The sequence below is a fragment of the Caloenas nicobarica genome, chromosome 4, assembly GCF_036013445.1.
Source record: "Caloenas nicobarica isolate bCalNic1 chromosome 4, bCalNic1.hap1, whole genome shotgun sequence".
Taxonomy (NCBI): Eukaryota; Metazoa; Chordata; class Aves; order Columbiformes; family Columbidae; genus Caloenas; species Caloenas nicobarica.
Window position 1 is genome coordinate 74,956,422 of NC_088248.1, and position 17,353 is coordinate 74,973,774.

General features: G+C 35.5%; 1 protein-coding gene across 1 annotated transcript in view; it reads right to left on the reverse strand.

Moving 5' to 3' along the window:
* The window catches only part of CTNNA2 (catenin alpha 2), a 498,767-nt gene that overhangs the window by 18,656 nt on the left and 462,758 nt on the right, over window positions 1–17,353 (reverse strand). Inside the window, exons 15-17 of the mRNA XM_065633244.1 lie at window positions 13,725–13,906; window positions 10,877–10,982; window positions 8,822–8,956 (exon numbers count right to left, since the gene is read on the reverse strand). Of these exons, the coding sequence (XP_065489316.1) occupies window positions 8,822–8,956; window positions 10,877–10,982; window positions 13,725–13,906 (423 nt within the window). The remainder of the gene's footprint in view (window positions 1–8,821; window positions 8,957–10,876; window positions 10,983–13,724; window positions 13,907–17,353) is intronic.

Consider the following 17,353-nt stretch of genomic DNA (forward strand, 5'->3'; position numbering starts at 1 on the left):
CTTTGTTGTAAGCTGTTTTGTTCGGTATTTGCAATTGCTTCTGCTCAGGCTGGAAAAACCTGTTGATGTGTTCCCTTGAGGGTATATCTTCTTCTCTGTGTTTCCATGCGTATGCTACTCATCTGCAAATCAGGTTGTCAAGAATTGTAACTAAAGTGAAAGAAACTGATGAGTCTGAACTGAAGTTCTTATTCTTGTAATATCTGCAGGAGCATCATCCGATAGTACTTTAGTACTATCATCTGATAGTACTTTAGAAGTCAGATTAAGTCTCATCACTATCCAAATCAGGAAGTTAAATAATTGCAAGAACTAAAAGATGTACTTTTATATAAGAAACACAGTCCAGTAACTCCTATTGTACGTTAAATCCATCATTATGTAAATTCAGTTCTCCATCTTTCCATGTGCAAGAAACCTAATTTTGCTTTAAAACCACAGGATATACCTATCTGCAAATCTAAGAAGGCCAACTGAAAGACCCCAGGGGAAATAAATTCTTACTTAATACAAAATGGTGAAGCTTCATCCCAAATCACCTCCTTTGCACGCAGTAAGACAGGAAAAGAAGTAAACATGAGATAGCACTGAAGTCATCTCTTTCCTCATAGTAATTTTTACAGGAATATTCCTTTAGGAACATACCTTAGGGTGCATTAGAATGATCTCAAAGCCTTGCTAATTATTGCAGGGCTGGTGTAGTTCGTGTATCAGAAAGCCGTAATATAGGAAAACAAGCTGGACTGAAGCCATAACTGCTGTAGCAGGCAAGCTTTGGATTTCAGAGTGGTCACTGTTATTAAAACAAATGCAGTATGTAATGAAGCATATATATTAGTATTTCCTTCAATTCTCTAATCTTTTTCTATCTTGATATTTGTTTCAAGCCTTAATCTTGAACCTGTTACGGTTTGCTTTGTTCTCATTGAATTAAATGGCTTAACATTATTTGATATCAGAAATGCTTTTCTTTGCAGAAGACTCTTCTAATGAGAAATTTCAATAAATGTAAGCTTCAGAAATTCATGAATATTTGTTACCTGATAAAGCACAAGAACATGTAGCCAAAATGCGTGTTAATAAGGATAAAAGTCTGACCTGTCCAAATTTTAACCTTCTAAATGCAGACAAATAGATGGTGTGTGTGCTTCTTGTCTCCATGAATATATTCTAATGAAGACAACTGCAGTGTGATTTTGCTTTGCAAATGAAATTCTGGATAACATCTTTCCATTTATGCAGGATGTATTGCTTCATATTTATGTGTATGTGTGTTTATATGTACATTTATATACAACAAAATCTTTTCTTAGTCCTTAAAATAGCCAGAACATTGTAGCTTCAAAAGAACTATCTGAGATTATTTCATAAAAAATATTTTCTTGTTGATTTTTTCACTTATTTCTTAAGCTTCATTTAACTATTTTTCCATACATAATGTAAATTCTGCCCACCACCAATCCACCTTCACTCATTTGCTTTGAAGAAATAAATCAACCTTTCCAAAGTCTTCTGTGCTTTTCTTGAGGTGGATCATACTTATGATCCCCAGGTTCCCAAAGCTCAGGGTATATACTGATTAATACTATTATTGTCCAATCCAGCAACAGTTATAGTGGCAAACCATGTGAACTCACACACGTAGAAATAAGATCCTATGGGAACTTTCACTGAGCTGAATCAAAACACTGTACAAATATCACTTGAAAAAGACCTCTGGAGGTCTCTTGTACAACTTTTGACTTGAAATGAGTTGATTATCAACATTAGATCTGCTCAGGTGCTGCATTGTCTACCTGAGACTTGAACCCCTCCAAGGACACCAATTGCTTAAATTCTCTGGGCTCCTGGTCCACACTACCTTTATTGGGAAGCAATAGGTATACTTCATCTAATGAATTAAATTTTTATTATTGTTACACATGTGGAACAGGTATTGTAAATGGCTTTACAGCCACTATAGATACATCTAGTTATGGTTTTTTTTTTCCTATTTGGCTTTGAGCTGTTTCATAGGATAATTGGGAATTCTTCACTGTTTTAACTTTCAGAAAGCCCTAAGACAGTGTTTCCATAAAATACATAATATATAATGAATATATAGCCATTAAGATTTTTATCAGCACTCATTTCGATTAAGCTGCATAACTCACTGATTTCTTCATCCTTTAGGAGTAGTAAATTGACTCAGTGTCAGGATGATAAATTTTTTATGTTACCACATCATCGGGTAGTCCCTTTCTTGGACAGTGTATTGAGGGACACAGCCTGTGCCAGCAGGACTTGGGAAACTCCTGTATTAGTCACAAATAGAATAGCTCAGACAATTTGTTCTAGATAAAGGCTTATCAAAACCTGTATATTTATAAGTATCACGTGCTTCATATAGCCATATATTTTAGAACAGAATACACTTACTATGGCTTTATTTTACCCTCTGATATATCAACATATCTGCATACATTCAAACACATATGCAGAGGTTAATACCAAAAGTCACAGCTGAAACATCTCCCTGTATTTTTCATTTCTTCCAAAGCAGATGACATGAGCTAGTTGAATACAAAGTATTAATAAATCCAGGACTCTCACTTTCCCCATCCAGCCCCAGCCTTCCCATCCTGGAAGCTGTATTTTTACCGTGGTAACTTCAGAGCTGAAATAAAGACCCTAAATTTTCATTTTCTCTCCTTGCTTGTTCTACTAGGAGAGTAGAGATTATTGTGGAGTCCAACCAACTTTCTGGTCCTGACTTTATCTCAGTCCTTTCCCACAATTGAAATGCTTTGATTTCATATTCCTATCTTGCTTTTGGTTTGGCTTTTTCTTCCCTCGACCTTTTCATATTTCACATTTCAAGTTCCTTGGCTTACTTTATTATTTCCAAAGTCCTCCCCTTTATCCACAGTTTTCATTCCAAGTCTCAAGACTGAACTCCTTCCCACCAATGCCGCCCTATACAAGTATCATTCCATGAGTCCTGTCTCACATTATTTTCACAGTATTGGTACATATGATACACTGTTCATAGTTGCAAACTTGCTTTTTTGCTGTTCTAACTTCTTACTCCAATCTTGTGGTGAAACAGTGGGTAAACATGAAAAGCAACTTAAAAAAAAAAAAGCCTAAGTTAAAAAAGAAAATCACAAAAGTGAAATTATATTCTTAAGCAATCTAGCAATTATCTAACGGTCCCTAGGTCCCTCTCCTGCTTCCCTTTACCAGTTTGAGTATATTCATGTGTGTTATATCCTCTTGTCATGTATTACCACAGCCCAAACGCTAGCCTTGCAATCATGTCAGCTTAGACATGGGACTACGTCTCTTCTTCGTGGTGTATAACTCTTTGACCACTGTCAGAACATGAACACAGCAATTATTTAGGAATAACTGCTTACACTCAGCTCCAAGTCAATTGAAACATTAGCAGACAAAATACAACATTCCTGTTAGTGGTATCTATTAATCACTAAGATCAGCCTGGTCTTAGCTCGGGTGTTTTCTACTAAGAACAGTGACAGCTTGCCAGTCGAAGCAGCCCATCCCAGAAATATCTACAAACCCTGGTTTATCAGACTGTTTCTGTGAGTATACTTCATGAAGCACTCTTCCATTTCTGTCAGAAATTACAATTAAAACTTATTTTGTTGCTAACTAAGTAATAGGAGTAACCTTTTTGCACTCCTGAGAATCTCGAAGAAAAGGAATTTGTTTTGTCAGTTTGCCAACTCTCCCTTCAGCAAATTTTCTTTTACATAATGCTAAATTCTTGCCTGATTCAGGAGGAATTAAATTACTTTACTTACCAAACTCCAAACCAACATTTTCTCCATCCTCTTAACCATTTTAAATGCAAAGATTCCCTCTGATTGCCTACTTGAAAACAAAGGAAAAGCCCCGGAAAGACTTTCTGATGTGGGGAAATGAAATACCACATCAGTGGCTCATAAGCATTTGCTTATGCACAGGCTGTTAATCCAAATTCACTGCAACGTGGCCTCACTCACTTTTAACAGCAGGTGAACTTCAAATTACCTGACTTTTCTTTGAGTCTACAGAATTTATAAGTAGCAACTTGAAACCTCACTGCCTATATGCCAAAGAACTTGTTTTTACAGCACGAGGTAGTTTAGGGTGATCCAGCCTCAAATGAAGGAAAAGTAAGAGCTTTAAAACATTTTGGTTTAATAGATGTAAATTGAGAGGGAAACTTGGCTGGGTCCTTTAAGTAATTGCTGGATGGACAATGTTATTCTGTGATAAATAATAAGAGACTCATTCTTTTTTGATGAGAACTACCTATTTCTGGTTACCTTATTCTTATCACTGATCAAGAATAAACATGCAGTTATTTTGCAGTATATCTCACATCTGTTAATATTTTTATGTATCCAACCTCCCAGTCCAGCTGTCACAGGAATTTTCGTCATGTCCCACCCAAATTTAATGAAGTGGCTCCAACCCTTTAACCTTTTTTTTTTTTCCCCTCAGTGTCCTCACTTAGCTTCACCAAGCAAGAACTCCCAGATAAAGTCACAATATTAACTAGTCTCGCATCTTCAAAATGTTATAAGAATCCTTCTCTTAGTATCATAGCTGAGCCTATTATGCTAAGATAAATGGGCCCTTGAAAATAATTGGAAATTGGAGGCAGCTAAAGTGTATGTTTGGAATGTGCTTTGGCTATTGATTCAATATTTTTGGACAGTGTTCAAAAGTACGTGGCTGTTACTCTGTATGACGCTGTGGATCTGTCTGGCTCAGAAGTTTCAGACTCTTTGGACAAATTTTCTGATAATACAGCTGATTATTTCTGTGGAGTTCTAAATCAAACCTGAACACAATAGGGGGCTGCCTTGGATAAGGGATTTGCTTAGGTTCTGTTCAATATAATCCTGCAGGAAAGACTGTAACAAAGCTACAAACATAAACAAGAATTTTTAAAAATGTAAGCTCATAGCCTAAATGGAGAGTAGGTAAATGAGCTGATCGGCTTCGGAACAGCGGTAAACAGAACAAGCGGATATTTATCCTACGGTAAGAAATGAATACATAGATCTGTTTTATTGTAATGGTCTGGCTAACAAGAGTCAGATGGGAGTACTGAAAAAATAAAGCAGCCCTAGAGTTGGAAGAAGTCTGAATTTTTATCCAAATAAGAAACACCATGGTTAAAACTAACTCTATTCAACAAAATATCACGTAAAGGCTATCCATCAGCATGACCTAAGTATATGTAAATGTATTTACTTCACTGACAGTAGCATATGCTCAGCACCTCAAAGGATTCATTCCAATACCATGGTGGAACTCATTATGAAGCAAATATGCATTACATTAAATAAACTAAGGCAAGAAACAAAGAAAATTGTTTTGAAGTGCTTTTAGTCTGTGACTTTATTAAAGGAGGTTGTTTATTCTTAGAGGGGAATTAGAAATTGAATATTCAAATTTAAAATTACAGAAACATATATCTGTTCATGGACCAAGGTCAAAGAGACTTTTATTAGAAACAAGAATATGATCTGCACAGATTATAATGTTTTTAAAATATTTTGCATTTTTTTTAATATTAATTCCTTTTTATTTTTATCTGACTTCTTCTTCACCCCTTTTCTTTACTTTGTTCCCCATAATCTTCTTCAAGTTTACTCGATTTCTCTCTGGAGAACAGGTATCACATATTTATTCCTTATTTTACATTTCAAAATTCAATTGGAATCAGGAACTAAGAGTCTCACCTTATAATATAAAGGGCCAAGTCAACAGATAGTCTAAATTGGCCTTGCTCCATTGATACTAATGAGATTAGGCTGATGTGTGCTAACTCTCAATTGCCAGATCTTACTTATCCGGTGAACATAATTTTGCTATCTGCATGCAGGGAATTTGATGGGAAAGATCAAAGGAGAGAAAGAACTGGGGGAAAAGGAATAGAAGAAAAAAAGGGAAAAAAACAGTGGGTTCTTTACTGAAATAATTTACACTTCAGGAGTTTGACATTTTCTTACTTTTTGATCTGTTTTTCTATTTGCAGCAAAGTCAGTGATGCCAAAAAGAACCACTTCATATGCTATGCTAGTATCATATCAATCTATAGAGGAAAAAGCAAACAAGATCAGCTTTATCCTTATTTTAAGAGATAAACCATACTGAACTACTGAATCTTGCGGGAAAAAAATAGAAGTTTCAGCAAAAGATATATAGCACATTATATGTTATGTACACAGTATTTTTGAAGTTGTTGCAACACATTTTTCTCTAACAGAGCTATAAGAACTGTGGGGTGGCTTTCATCTGTCTTTTAGGTTTTAATTGGTTTTATGTCTCTCTTCTTTTTACATAAATATACATATGCCCACACACAGATTCATATATACATATGCGTACATTCACTGCATTTATAAATATTGATTAATATTCTCAATAACGCAAAAAATTAAAGCAGCAAGTCTACTCCTCATAATAGTTCTGGATCATAACTCATCTTTTAGATCAGTCTGAATTATATTGTGGTTCTTTTTAAACACAGTAGTAAATTACAATATTGTAATAATTATCCTGGTGCTTCATATTTACATCAAAACACTTAAATATAGCACATTCACATAAAATTCTATAGTCATAGGTTGGGAATCTTGAATTCTGGATTTCTATTATACTTCTAACATTGTACTGTATGCGAGTTGCCAAATAATGGTATTTCATTTTAATGTAAATAAAATACTGTTTATTTGTAAACGGCTATCCAAGAGAAAATGAAGAAGAAGATGGAAGCAGAAGCAGCAAGTAGACAAGCAGATGTAGATGTGCACTTGGATACCAGATCTCTGGATAGCAAAGGAGCATACAGTACCCAGCACCTTGAAGATAAAACACTATCAGGAAAGCACTGTACTAACTACGTTAGACCAGAAAACAAGATAATGCTCTCAAAAAGGGATGCACAGGAGTTCAACTCTCTATATCACCTCCTGCAACAGCAGAAGAAGCAAGCTGGGCAATCCAACTTTTCTCTATGTCAGTACTACCAAGTCTTTGGAACAGACCCAAATAATTTCTGTGGTTGAAGCTCATTTTGTCTCTATCTGCAACTGACTGTAAAAACCCAACCAAACAGAAACATAATGGTGATGAAGCCTGGTAAGCAGCAGATGCTAACAATGCCAGACTGGAAATGATAAAGTCAAGCGGTTTGGCCACTTAAATTTCACAACGGATGATGATGTTCCAATAACGAATAGATGCTAGAGATTCACAATGGCTTATTCAGCATCCACACACACTGAATAAAGAGACTTGAAAAAGAAACACACAAAACCACAAAAGCCAAGCTGGTAGAAGCACTGATTTGGGTAACTGTTATAGATAGATGAATATGACAACTCAATGAGTATGAAAAGCTGGACCCAGATGGCAGTAGGTAAGAAAAGATCATAGCATTTACTATGCAGCATAGCTGGCAGTGAAACAAGGACAGATCACTCCATTAATATCAGGAAAATGGAAGAGGATCTTTTCATTGCTGTGGGAAGATCAAGGTATTAAAATTACATATGTACATACATCAAGAAGTGAAGACCAATTGCAGGACAGACACAGGAACATTTAAGCAGCTCCTTTTAGGATTGTATATATGACCTCAGAATGTTTGATCCAAGAAAGCCTGGCAAATGTTTAAGACCTTCTATAGTGCTTTGCAAAAAATCAAAATGTTATGTGGTTGAGAACATTTGCTCTGACTTCTGACATGTTTGAGGAAGGCCAGTGATTTCACTGGGGAATATTATGGATGAAATGAAGGGCATAAGTTAGTTGTCCTAACAATCTTCGTACTTGATTGGGCTTAAACATTTAAAGGGTGCTTTTTCAAAACTGCATTTGAAAACAATCTTGTTTCAGGTACCTTGGGTCTCACAAATCTCCATCATTTTGAAAACAGACTAAGGAGGGTGAAACATATTATACATTTACATACATAAGATCTGTATTTGAGTTAGAAGATAAGAAAGGTGTCATGGGGCTAATACTAGGGTGATTAGTTAAAAGAACTAAACAAGAAAATCATGAAGAGCAGCTGTTGCTACTGCTTGGTTCTAGTAATCTCCCAGAGGCACGGAATCCAAAATTAGGAGAATTAAAGAAAAAAAAAGTTTAAAAATGTAGAAATCTCATTGTTTATAATGTTACTACTGCTGCTCATTCTTGTCTTTATTTCTAAAAAAGATTGTAAAAGGTTTGTAGCATTCATTGAAAATAACTGAAATAACTGGATGGGAGTTAGAGTATATAATGATTGTGCTTGCCAGTAGTATTTGAAAACAGCACATGCATCAAAAAATAAAATATTTTGCTGGCCTTCCAGAGTTTTTGCTAAACCTAGTGTGCATTGGAACCTGAGTGAATGGAATCCCATTAGTCAACACCATCTTAACAATATGCACTACGTATAGAGCTGGCTTTTGCATAGAGGAAGGAAATTACTAGTACTAACAAAGGAAAGAAGATTTGTAATGAGCAAATGTACAAAATCTCTAAATAATTATAATATTCAGAGCTTGGCAATGACTTTCTAGGCTATGAAATTACTTTTTTTTTTTGGAAGAATGAAGATTTTACAAGGTTAGTACAAACAAAGGGTAATTGGAAAATCAAACTGCTCTACACAAGTTATTGTAAGGTCTGGAATAATGGTGATAACATTTTAAAAAGCTTGCTTATGAATCACTGTATTTTCGTTTGTACATTATTGCCATCAAAAACGCTCCCTTTCAAGTGCTACATAGGAAACATAAATGATTAAATACAAATACCAACTTACCCCTGAAACAATAAGTTCTCCTCCCAGGTTCTGAACTTCTGCCTTCACTTTGCTGCAGATATTGAGTTGGTGGCAGTAGAGGGCAATGCGCTGCAGGTAGGCCAGCAGATCCTGTTTGCAGGCGGAGTCAGGGCACTACAGACAAAAGAAGATTTGATTAGATGCAGATGAGTTCGTATAATTATAGAGAGGCAATCATAGGAGATAGTGGCAACGTGTGTGTATTAGATGGATCCACTTTATCTTTACATGGGTTACTTGATGAAACGTGAAAATTTGAGCTATACCTTTCATTTAACTCAAGACTTATGAATTGGAACCTGAAGATGCACTATACGATTTTGTAAAAAGAAGAAACCTCTCTGTCTGCCACTAGTAAAAGAAAATGAAAATAATACTATTGCCATGTTTGTGGGGGAGGTTCACTTATAATATCAATTTGTACAGACAACAAATTTAAAATTAACTCTGAAAGCAGCCACTTTGCTTTTTTCTCTCCCTTTAAAACTAACAAAGCTGAAGGTTCACTGTGGCTGTTAGGTTTACTCTTCTCCATACTTACACCAATGCTACAATCTCTCTTTCCAAGACAGAATCCCTGAGAGACCTATTCTCCCTGCTGGTGACAATTTAATATAGAAATATTTACCCTACTCTTCAAGTCTATGACCCAAAAGAAATGAACTTTAAAACAATACATCTAGAGAGCTGACAAGACTTTAAATATAAGTACTTTGGGGCGAATGAAAATGCAAGGTCTCATTGGAGCAGTAATTAAAAATGCAACTGTCCATAAAAAGTTTATATTGCGAGAGTGTCTCCAAAGTTCTGTAAAATATCATTAAAGCATAAGCATTAAAACAAACACTTCATTCTCATAGTGATTTTATTGTTTATTATTAAAGGGTGCATGCTACAGTTTTCTGAAATTTAAAATCTTACTCAAGCCAATACACTCTAAGCATAGCAAGTCTCTTCGTGTTTCTTTCTTTAAAATATTCCACCTCTGCAGATATTGTAGACTAGGAATTTCACAAGCTGACAGATGGATTTCTTCTTTTTTATGTTAAGATGAACAGATGCTACATCTCAAGGACCGGAATGGGTTAAATACAGGAAAAAATGCTTGTTGATAATGAAAAAAACTTAAGCTCAACATTTCTGAGGTTATAGGAAAATGGGCAGCTTCAGGTTTCTTGCCAGTCTGGCCCATATTCCCTGGCAGGATGTGTTGCACACCATTACAAGCTTACTTGAAGAAGAAAAATAAATACTTATTTGAAAGAGAAAGACTAGAGACAAGGAAGTTATAGCTCCTACTTCCACTAAACTTCGTCCTGATGACAATGAAAAAAAAGAAGCTGTAAGAAGTTTATAAGGGAAAAAATAGTCAAATTTAACTTGCCTACATTTAAATTAGCTACCTTGGAACCTGAATTTGAAATTTGGCTCTTTACTTTTAATACAGTGTTTCCTCTTGTTGTCCAGATGGATATATAATCCCATGGGAAATAAAAAGGCTGAATATAGCAAGTTCATCTTTCCATTTGTGCCATGACTTTGGAAATGGGACTGAGGACGCAAACCACAGAACACGGAGCAGGGGACTGCAAAGTGAAACCACAATACCCTGATGCAAAGCAAAAGAAAGGGAGTCAGTGAATCTTGAAAGAGAAGAGTGTAAGATTAAGGGAAATCGCTGAAAGAAAGAGCTGAAAATAATATAAGGATTCCTAAGCATATGGCAAGGGTAACCGAGCATCCAAGTTTCTACTGCTTTCATGACAGCAAATGTATTAGTCTAATTCTAATACAATCACCTGGGTCCAGGAGGGAACAATTCAGGCATTTCTGAGGTTTAGAGAGACTCATTTATGAATTTTCTGTACCGCAAAACCCAAGCTGTTTGGCATAGAAAAACTTATATTCAATTAGTAGAGCAGTATCCAGGGAGTGACTTCCAACAGGTAATTTTCTGGCAAGATCACCTTTTCCTGCAAAAGGCAACTCATTGATAGAGGTTACGTTATATTTCTGCTCATTGTTTGCCGTTACCTGATCAGCTACCGCCCGTGCCAACTTGTCCATCCTCGATCCTGCCTCCGCAATCTTCTTGGCCGCATTAATGACATCTGATGTATTCTTCAGGGGGCCTTTACCCCTGTGAAACACAACACAATTATGCACAATCTAAATAAATCACGAAAGACAACAGTTTTAGTGACCTTGTTTAGTGTTTGATTTTAAAATAGTAACATGAATGACTTCTTAATTTATTACAACTTCATCTTTTAACTACTTTATGGTACAGCTTGATTAAGAAATAGCTTTGCTATATTTCCTCTCTCTCACAAAATGGCTCACTAGCAATTTAGTCTGATGGCACCTTCAAGCACATGAACTACATTTAATAGTATAGGCATTTTAAAGTGCTCATTAAGCCCACATTCATTCTGGAATACACAACTATTTCAAAATTATGTTATTCCCAAGGCAGTGCTAAATATTAAGCCTGTCATGTCTAGATCAAGAATGTCACATTTTAGAAAACCTTTTCTGGTAGATTTTTGTCAGAAAATGAAGATACTTGGGGCATAATCCTTATGTTACACTAAAATGCTACACTTAAAACATAATTAGTTTTAAGACTGATCTTTCACAAGACTCTTCAGATGATGGACAAACCTCTGATTTTAGTCCTTAAAGTTACTAAAATGTATATAGACAAAAAGTAAAAAGTCACTGCAGACTTTTCTGAGTTTGCTTCATATTCAAAACATTAATCCTCTTTGTAATAAACTTGTAACTGCTCCTGGGAATGGCTCAGTTGGAAGTGAGCTGATTTTTCTCTTTTTTTTTAATACAATGTGGAGAAATACAGATTCAGATAAGACCAACAGAAAATCAGAATATGACAAAACTTCTTTTTTTTTTTTTAAACTAAAACTGAAGACATTTTTTCTGAACACAACATGATAATATTTTTGCATTGTTTCATCTATAATGCCAAGAATAACATACTGAAACATATTTCCCTTTTCATCTTCTTTCCCTGCTTCCTTTTCCACCTTAAACAGATACTGAAATACAAAAAGTTTTTGAACTTAAACTGTCACAGGAATCCTTCTTAGTGACCACATATGCTTCTACATTAATTACAGCAGCATATCTGACTGTCATAAACTCCATACATTTGAAAAATGTGTTTTATTTTAGCACTGCTGAGGTTACAGTCAAGCACAAAGGTGCGAAAGGCTTAGTTCTGTTTTAATGGAATATATTAAACAAGTTTGATACCGAATCTGATGTAGACAGAGTTGTACTTTGAGGTCTGGGGTTTTTTTAATTTACTTAAATTGTCACAGTAGTTTTCTCTCATTCTCATATTCTGACTTTTGATGGCAAAAGATGCGATTACAAAACTTTCAATTTGATGCTCAGTGTATCAAAGGTTGTCTGAGAGGCTGCAGAACGTGTTCATGTTCTGGGCTGTTGCCTTAGAACATTATTTCTTCCTCCCATGAAATGATGGCACTCTATGGAGAGTTTTTCACTGTGGTTTTAGGCAGAAGGATCAGAAACCCAAAGACAATAAAAAATTATTAATATTCCTCTTATTCCTTATTCCTCTATCACCCTTCACAGGAGGTTCTGCACTGTCATTTGCTACACATGAGTGGTGAGTCTACTGCAAAAACAATAGTTGTAAAAGCACAAACTGAGAGAAAAACAAATAATCTGAGAGAATTATTACTTGGAAAGAAGCATAGTAGTAAGCTATTAAAGTAAGCAAACTTTCTATATGCACATTTAAATTTTAAATGGATAGAAATGTTTGCTGTTGCTTGTTACCAATTAACAACCTATGAAGTGCAAATGTTCAAGTTATTTGCAAATTAATGGTATTTATACACCCCACCCATCAATCCCTCCATCCACCTATCTATCTATCTATCTGATATATGCAAACCCTGTATTGTCAATGTAGAGACAGTCTGCTCTGAAATAGGTTGAAGGCTCCAGACACAAGGCATGTGATTAGCTGGAGATTAAGAAATCTATTTAGGCATCTCAGGGAGATTAATAATATATGTCTTATTTTAATTCTGAAGAAAAACATGAAGATTTTTGTCTAGCTTTGTCTAATCACATTTTGATAAATAACATTTAAACTTTTCAATTCCCGTTAAAAATAAACACTGAAAAACCTTTAATTTACTATGGTGATCTGTAATTCAAAGAATCTTGTAAAATGTTATCCCTGGTGTGATTAACAATATGTCTATATTTAAATGAAATAATTCTGTTTCTATGATATCATTAATGAATGGCCTTTCGATACTTTGCAATTAGAAAAGAATAAGACATCAATAGAAAAAAGAAATGAAAGCAAAAAAAAAAAAAAATCATTACTGACAGGCTCCAATAAAGTATTAGATCAAAACAGTTTCATTTCATTTGGGATTTTTTTTTTGGAAAGAAGTTCACTGTTCAAAATAGTTTTGTCGCTATTTTTGGTTGACACAAATTGTGTTGAAATGCTGTAAATTCAGAGAGGCACATGCATTTAGATGGATACTAAACAAAATGCCAGTTGAGTGTCTCTAAGGTCACAGACTATATTTGCTGCTGAAATTCAAGATGATCTGCAAACAAAACAGATTTGCAAATAAAACAGATTTGCAAATAGGACCAAAACTTCATGTGATTAATCCCATTTGGTGAAATATCCAGAGCAGTCCTGTATAGAGAACTGTACAACTCATCCCGTTATGTATGATGTGTTACCTGGCTTTGCATCCCCACAAACAGAGCCCATCATCTCAGCAGGCTATAAATTGCAACCAAAAGGAAAGATATGGGATGTCTGAAGAAGTTCTCAGCAAAGGTTATTTTGTCTTACCTGGTAAAGTCTGTCATTTCCATCATAATCATGCACATCTGCTTTGCCAGCACAATGATGTCATTACCGCTGTCATCCCACTTGGCCACCTCCGCATCCAGTTTGCTCTTTTCTTGGTGGAATATCTCGACCTGCTCAGCAATCTTAGCCTTCTCCTCCTGAGGAAGCTGAGCCATGATAGCCTGGATTTAAAAAAAAAAAATTAAAAAAATGGGGGAGGTTGGGCATGAAAAAAGGAAGGTAGAAACTACATACATTTCCAGTGGTTCAAACAGCATGACCAACATCTAATAGTTTCTTTTTATGGGAGTGGAAGATGCCAAGTAAAATCCAGTAGACATTTGATTTCTGTTAAGACAGTCAAATTCACAGGATGTTCATAGCTTTTCTTCTACCTCCAAGAATTTAAAAATTATATATGTCATGCCATGATCTACAGATTATTCACCAGTCTAAAGAAAATTCCTGTTAAATCTTAACTTTTAGGAAGAACAAATAAAAGAAATCTACAGGAAAAGGCAGACTGAGTTGCCAGTATCTCCCCTAGACTCATTCTCTGTCAGAAATAGAGGCTTTCTACTTAACCCAGCACTAAAATATGACAAGCAAGATAATACGTTTGAAGTGAATTGTAATGAATGTACCTTTCAATAATATTTAGTGGTCTAATTGTCTCTTGGAAAATATGCAAAAATGCACTAAACAGGTCGATACTAACCTGCCTTGACATTATCAACAAAGCAGAAAGTTCTCTGCCCCCCAAAAAACATAAAAAAGAAAACCATACAAAATTATAATAATCACTCTTGAAGATGAAATGGACACTTTCAATAATGATTTCCAAGTTGAGCTACTGTATGGCTTCAGGGGTTCTGAAGACCACATTATGCATTTAATGGGGTGTGACACATATTTAAGTGTCATTACTTTTTTTTTTGTTTATGTCACTTTCAATCAGCTGAAGTCTTTCTCTACATATTCTTAAAATGCTTTTGGCTTTTAAAAATTCATAATTGACCTTTTCCAAAACTGAAATTAAAGAAGGTTATAAACAGTAGATCAGAAAATAAGAAATTTGCAGGTTAATCAAATTAAAATTCAACACATGAGTTTTAATTAGCCCTTATCAATGTAAGTCAGCAGTTTCAAATGTTAGCGTATTAGTCTTTCTGTAGAAAAATGCAGTGTAAGTCAAGCTAACAAATACATATACAAAATACACATTAAACACTAGAACAGGTGAATTAAGTGAAATTAAGAGAATGTGATAGGAGTAGTAAAATTTGGAAAGCCAATCTGTATGTCTTGCATGTGGTTTCTCTCTGTGGGCAGCTTCACCTGCACACTCTTTAAACTGGTATACAGTGTTTTAACATTTCTATTCCAGTTGCTGATGTGTTTTCAAAAAAGCTATATCCTATAGGAAATGCAGCTCATATATTCAAGTTTTTTTTTCTATTGAGAACCAACACAAGTATTTCTGCTGAAATACTAATAGCTTTATGGAGTAAGTATATTAAACAAATTCATTACATTCCAGAAATAACATCCAGATTTTCTACAGAAAAGGTTCAAACATGATACTATTCTGCTTAGCAGACTCATTTCAATGAGTCACTCAAGACTGTGGACTGGGCAGCTTCTGATTAGCATGTTTGTTTGGTTTGGTTTGGTTTTTTTTCATGTCAGGTTTTCATTGTTTTTTGCTTCTTCCGGCATATTGCATTCTCTGTTATTCAGAAATGGGACTGTTTTTATAATGTATTATATTTAGTGTGTAGCTGATTAAAGCAGAAGGTTTTAAGTGCAGCAGTGGCAACAACCACAATAAATGTAATAGAATTTAAGACTCCTCCGTCCCTAGGTGAACTAGATTCTTAGTAAAAATATTACTGCAGTCTTTATTTGTTTTTCAGAACAAGATGACATGCTACCCAATTCTAGATGTAAGAAAAAATAAATACTCTGTAATAACTGCATTGTATCTCAATACTTTTGTAACTGAGACTTTAGTAGACAGTTCTTTGAATATATCAAACTTCACTTTATGCTCTTTAAAACATAAAAATGCATCCAAGTTCTCTCTGGGATGGGACCTACAATCTATCTGCTTTTCATTTAGGTGATAATGATATATATGGTATGTCCTTAATATACAAGGACTAAATTTTCTGTCCTTGGGATGCAGTGATAGAAAACCAGCTCTCCTGATACATAATATGGTTTATTTACCATCTATGTTCAATACTCAAGGAAATAAAGTTAAGAAAAAAAGAAATCTCTGCCCATCAAACTTTGTCTGTGCCCCACATTCCTCCAAGAAAGCTTCATTTAGGTTTGCACTACTCTACTCTTTCTTTTCAGGGTGTAAAATTATTGTATCAAGGCCTTAAATAGTGTGGGTCTTCCTAGAGCAGCTGAAAACTCCTCCTTCCTGGTCCTCTGAATCAGTCTTTCAAAGCTTTTTTGCCTTTTTGGTCTTCAGGTTTTCAGCCCTATAAATCCTCTTCCAGAATTCAAGGTAAGAAGTCACCATTCTGTTTACCAGCTTTGGTTACAGTGTTTGAGTGTGTGGGGGGAGGATGCTTCTCATTTAGTCTGTGCAGCCATAAAATTCATCGGGGTGATTCCCAGTTCCCCACTGCTTCTCTGCTGAAAAATTTTAAGACCTTTTTTTAAACTGTTGTTCCAATCAAATAACATTTTCATGATGTCATTTTCTCCCAGCATTATATTCTGCTTTTTTTTTTTTTCTTTATAAATAAACTGAGCAGCCTATTTAGTAAAAGGTAAACATTCATCAAAGGGTGGCATAATCCTGAGTGTTAACAAACTTCACTTCTCCAGCACCTGTGACCCTTGAAGCACTCATCAGCTTAATTTGCAATCCCCATGCACAAGCTAAGGTCACAAATCACAACGACTTGAGTTTATCATGATGTAATTACCCTGGTAAAATTACATTGACTCAGTAACAAATGTCTTCAATTACAATTAAATTACAGGGACTACTCGATAGCTTAAACAGATCTTCTTGACAGGTTTGCACACTGGGAAAGATGACTAATGTAAGATTTCTCTGGATACAGCACATGGTGCCCTGATGGGATTTTTTTTTTTTTTTTTTAATTAGCTGACTACTCTCACTGTTACGGCGCGTTCCATGGCCATCTTGGGCATGGCGAGCATGAAACGATCAAGTTTTCTACTCTTGGAGAAGTAAGGAGGGCGGTCAGCAGAACTGCTGTTTTGGACTTCTGAAGGGCAGACTTTGATCTGTTTAGGAGGGTGGTTGGCAGAGTCCTTTGGGAGTCAGCTCTGAAGGACAAAGGAGCCCAGGAAGGGTGGTTGCTCTTCAAGAAGGATATCTTAGAAGTGCAGGAGCAGGTTGTGCCTGTGTGCCAAAAGACAAGCCAGAGGGGAAGAAGACCAGTGTGGTTGAATAGAGAGCTTTGGCTGGAACTCAGGAATAAGGGCAGAATTTATGAGCTCTGGAAGAAGGGGCAGGCAATTCAGGAGGTCTACAAGGATACTGTGAAGTTGTGCAGGGACAAAATTAGAAGGGCTAAAGACCAACTAGAACTTAATCTGTCTACTGCCATAAAAGGCAATAAAGAAAGTATTTCTTT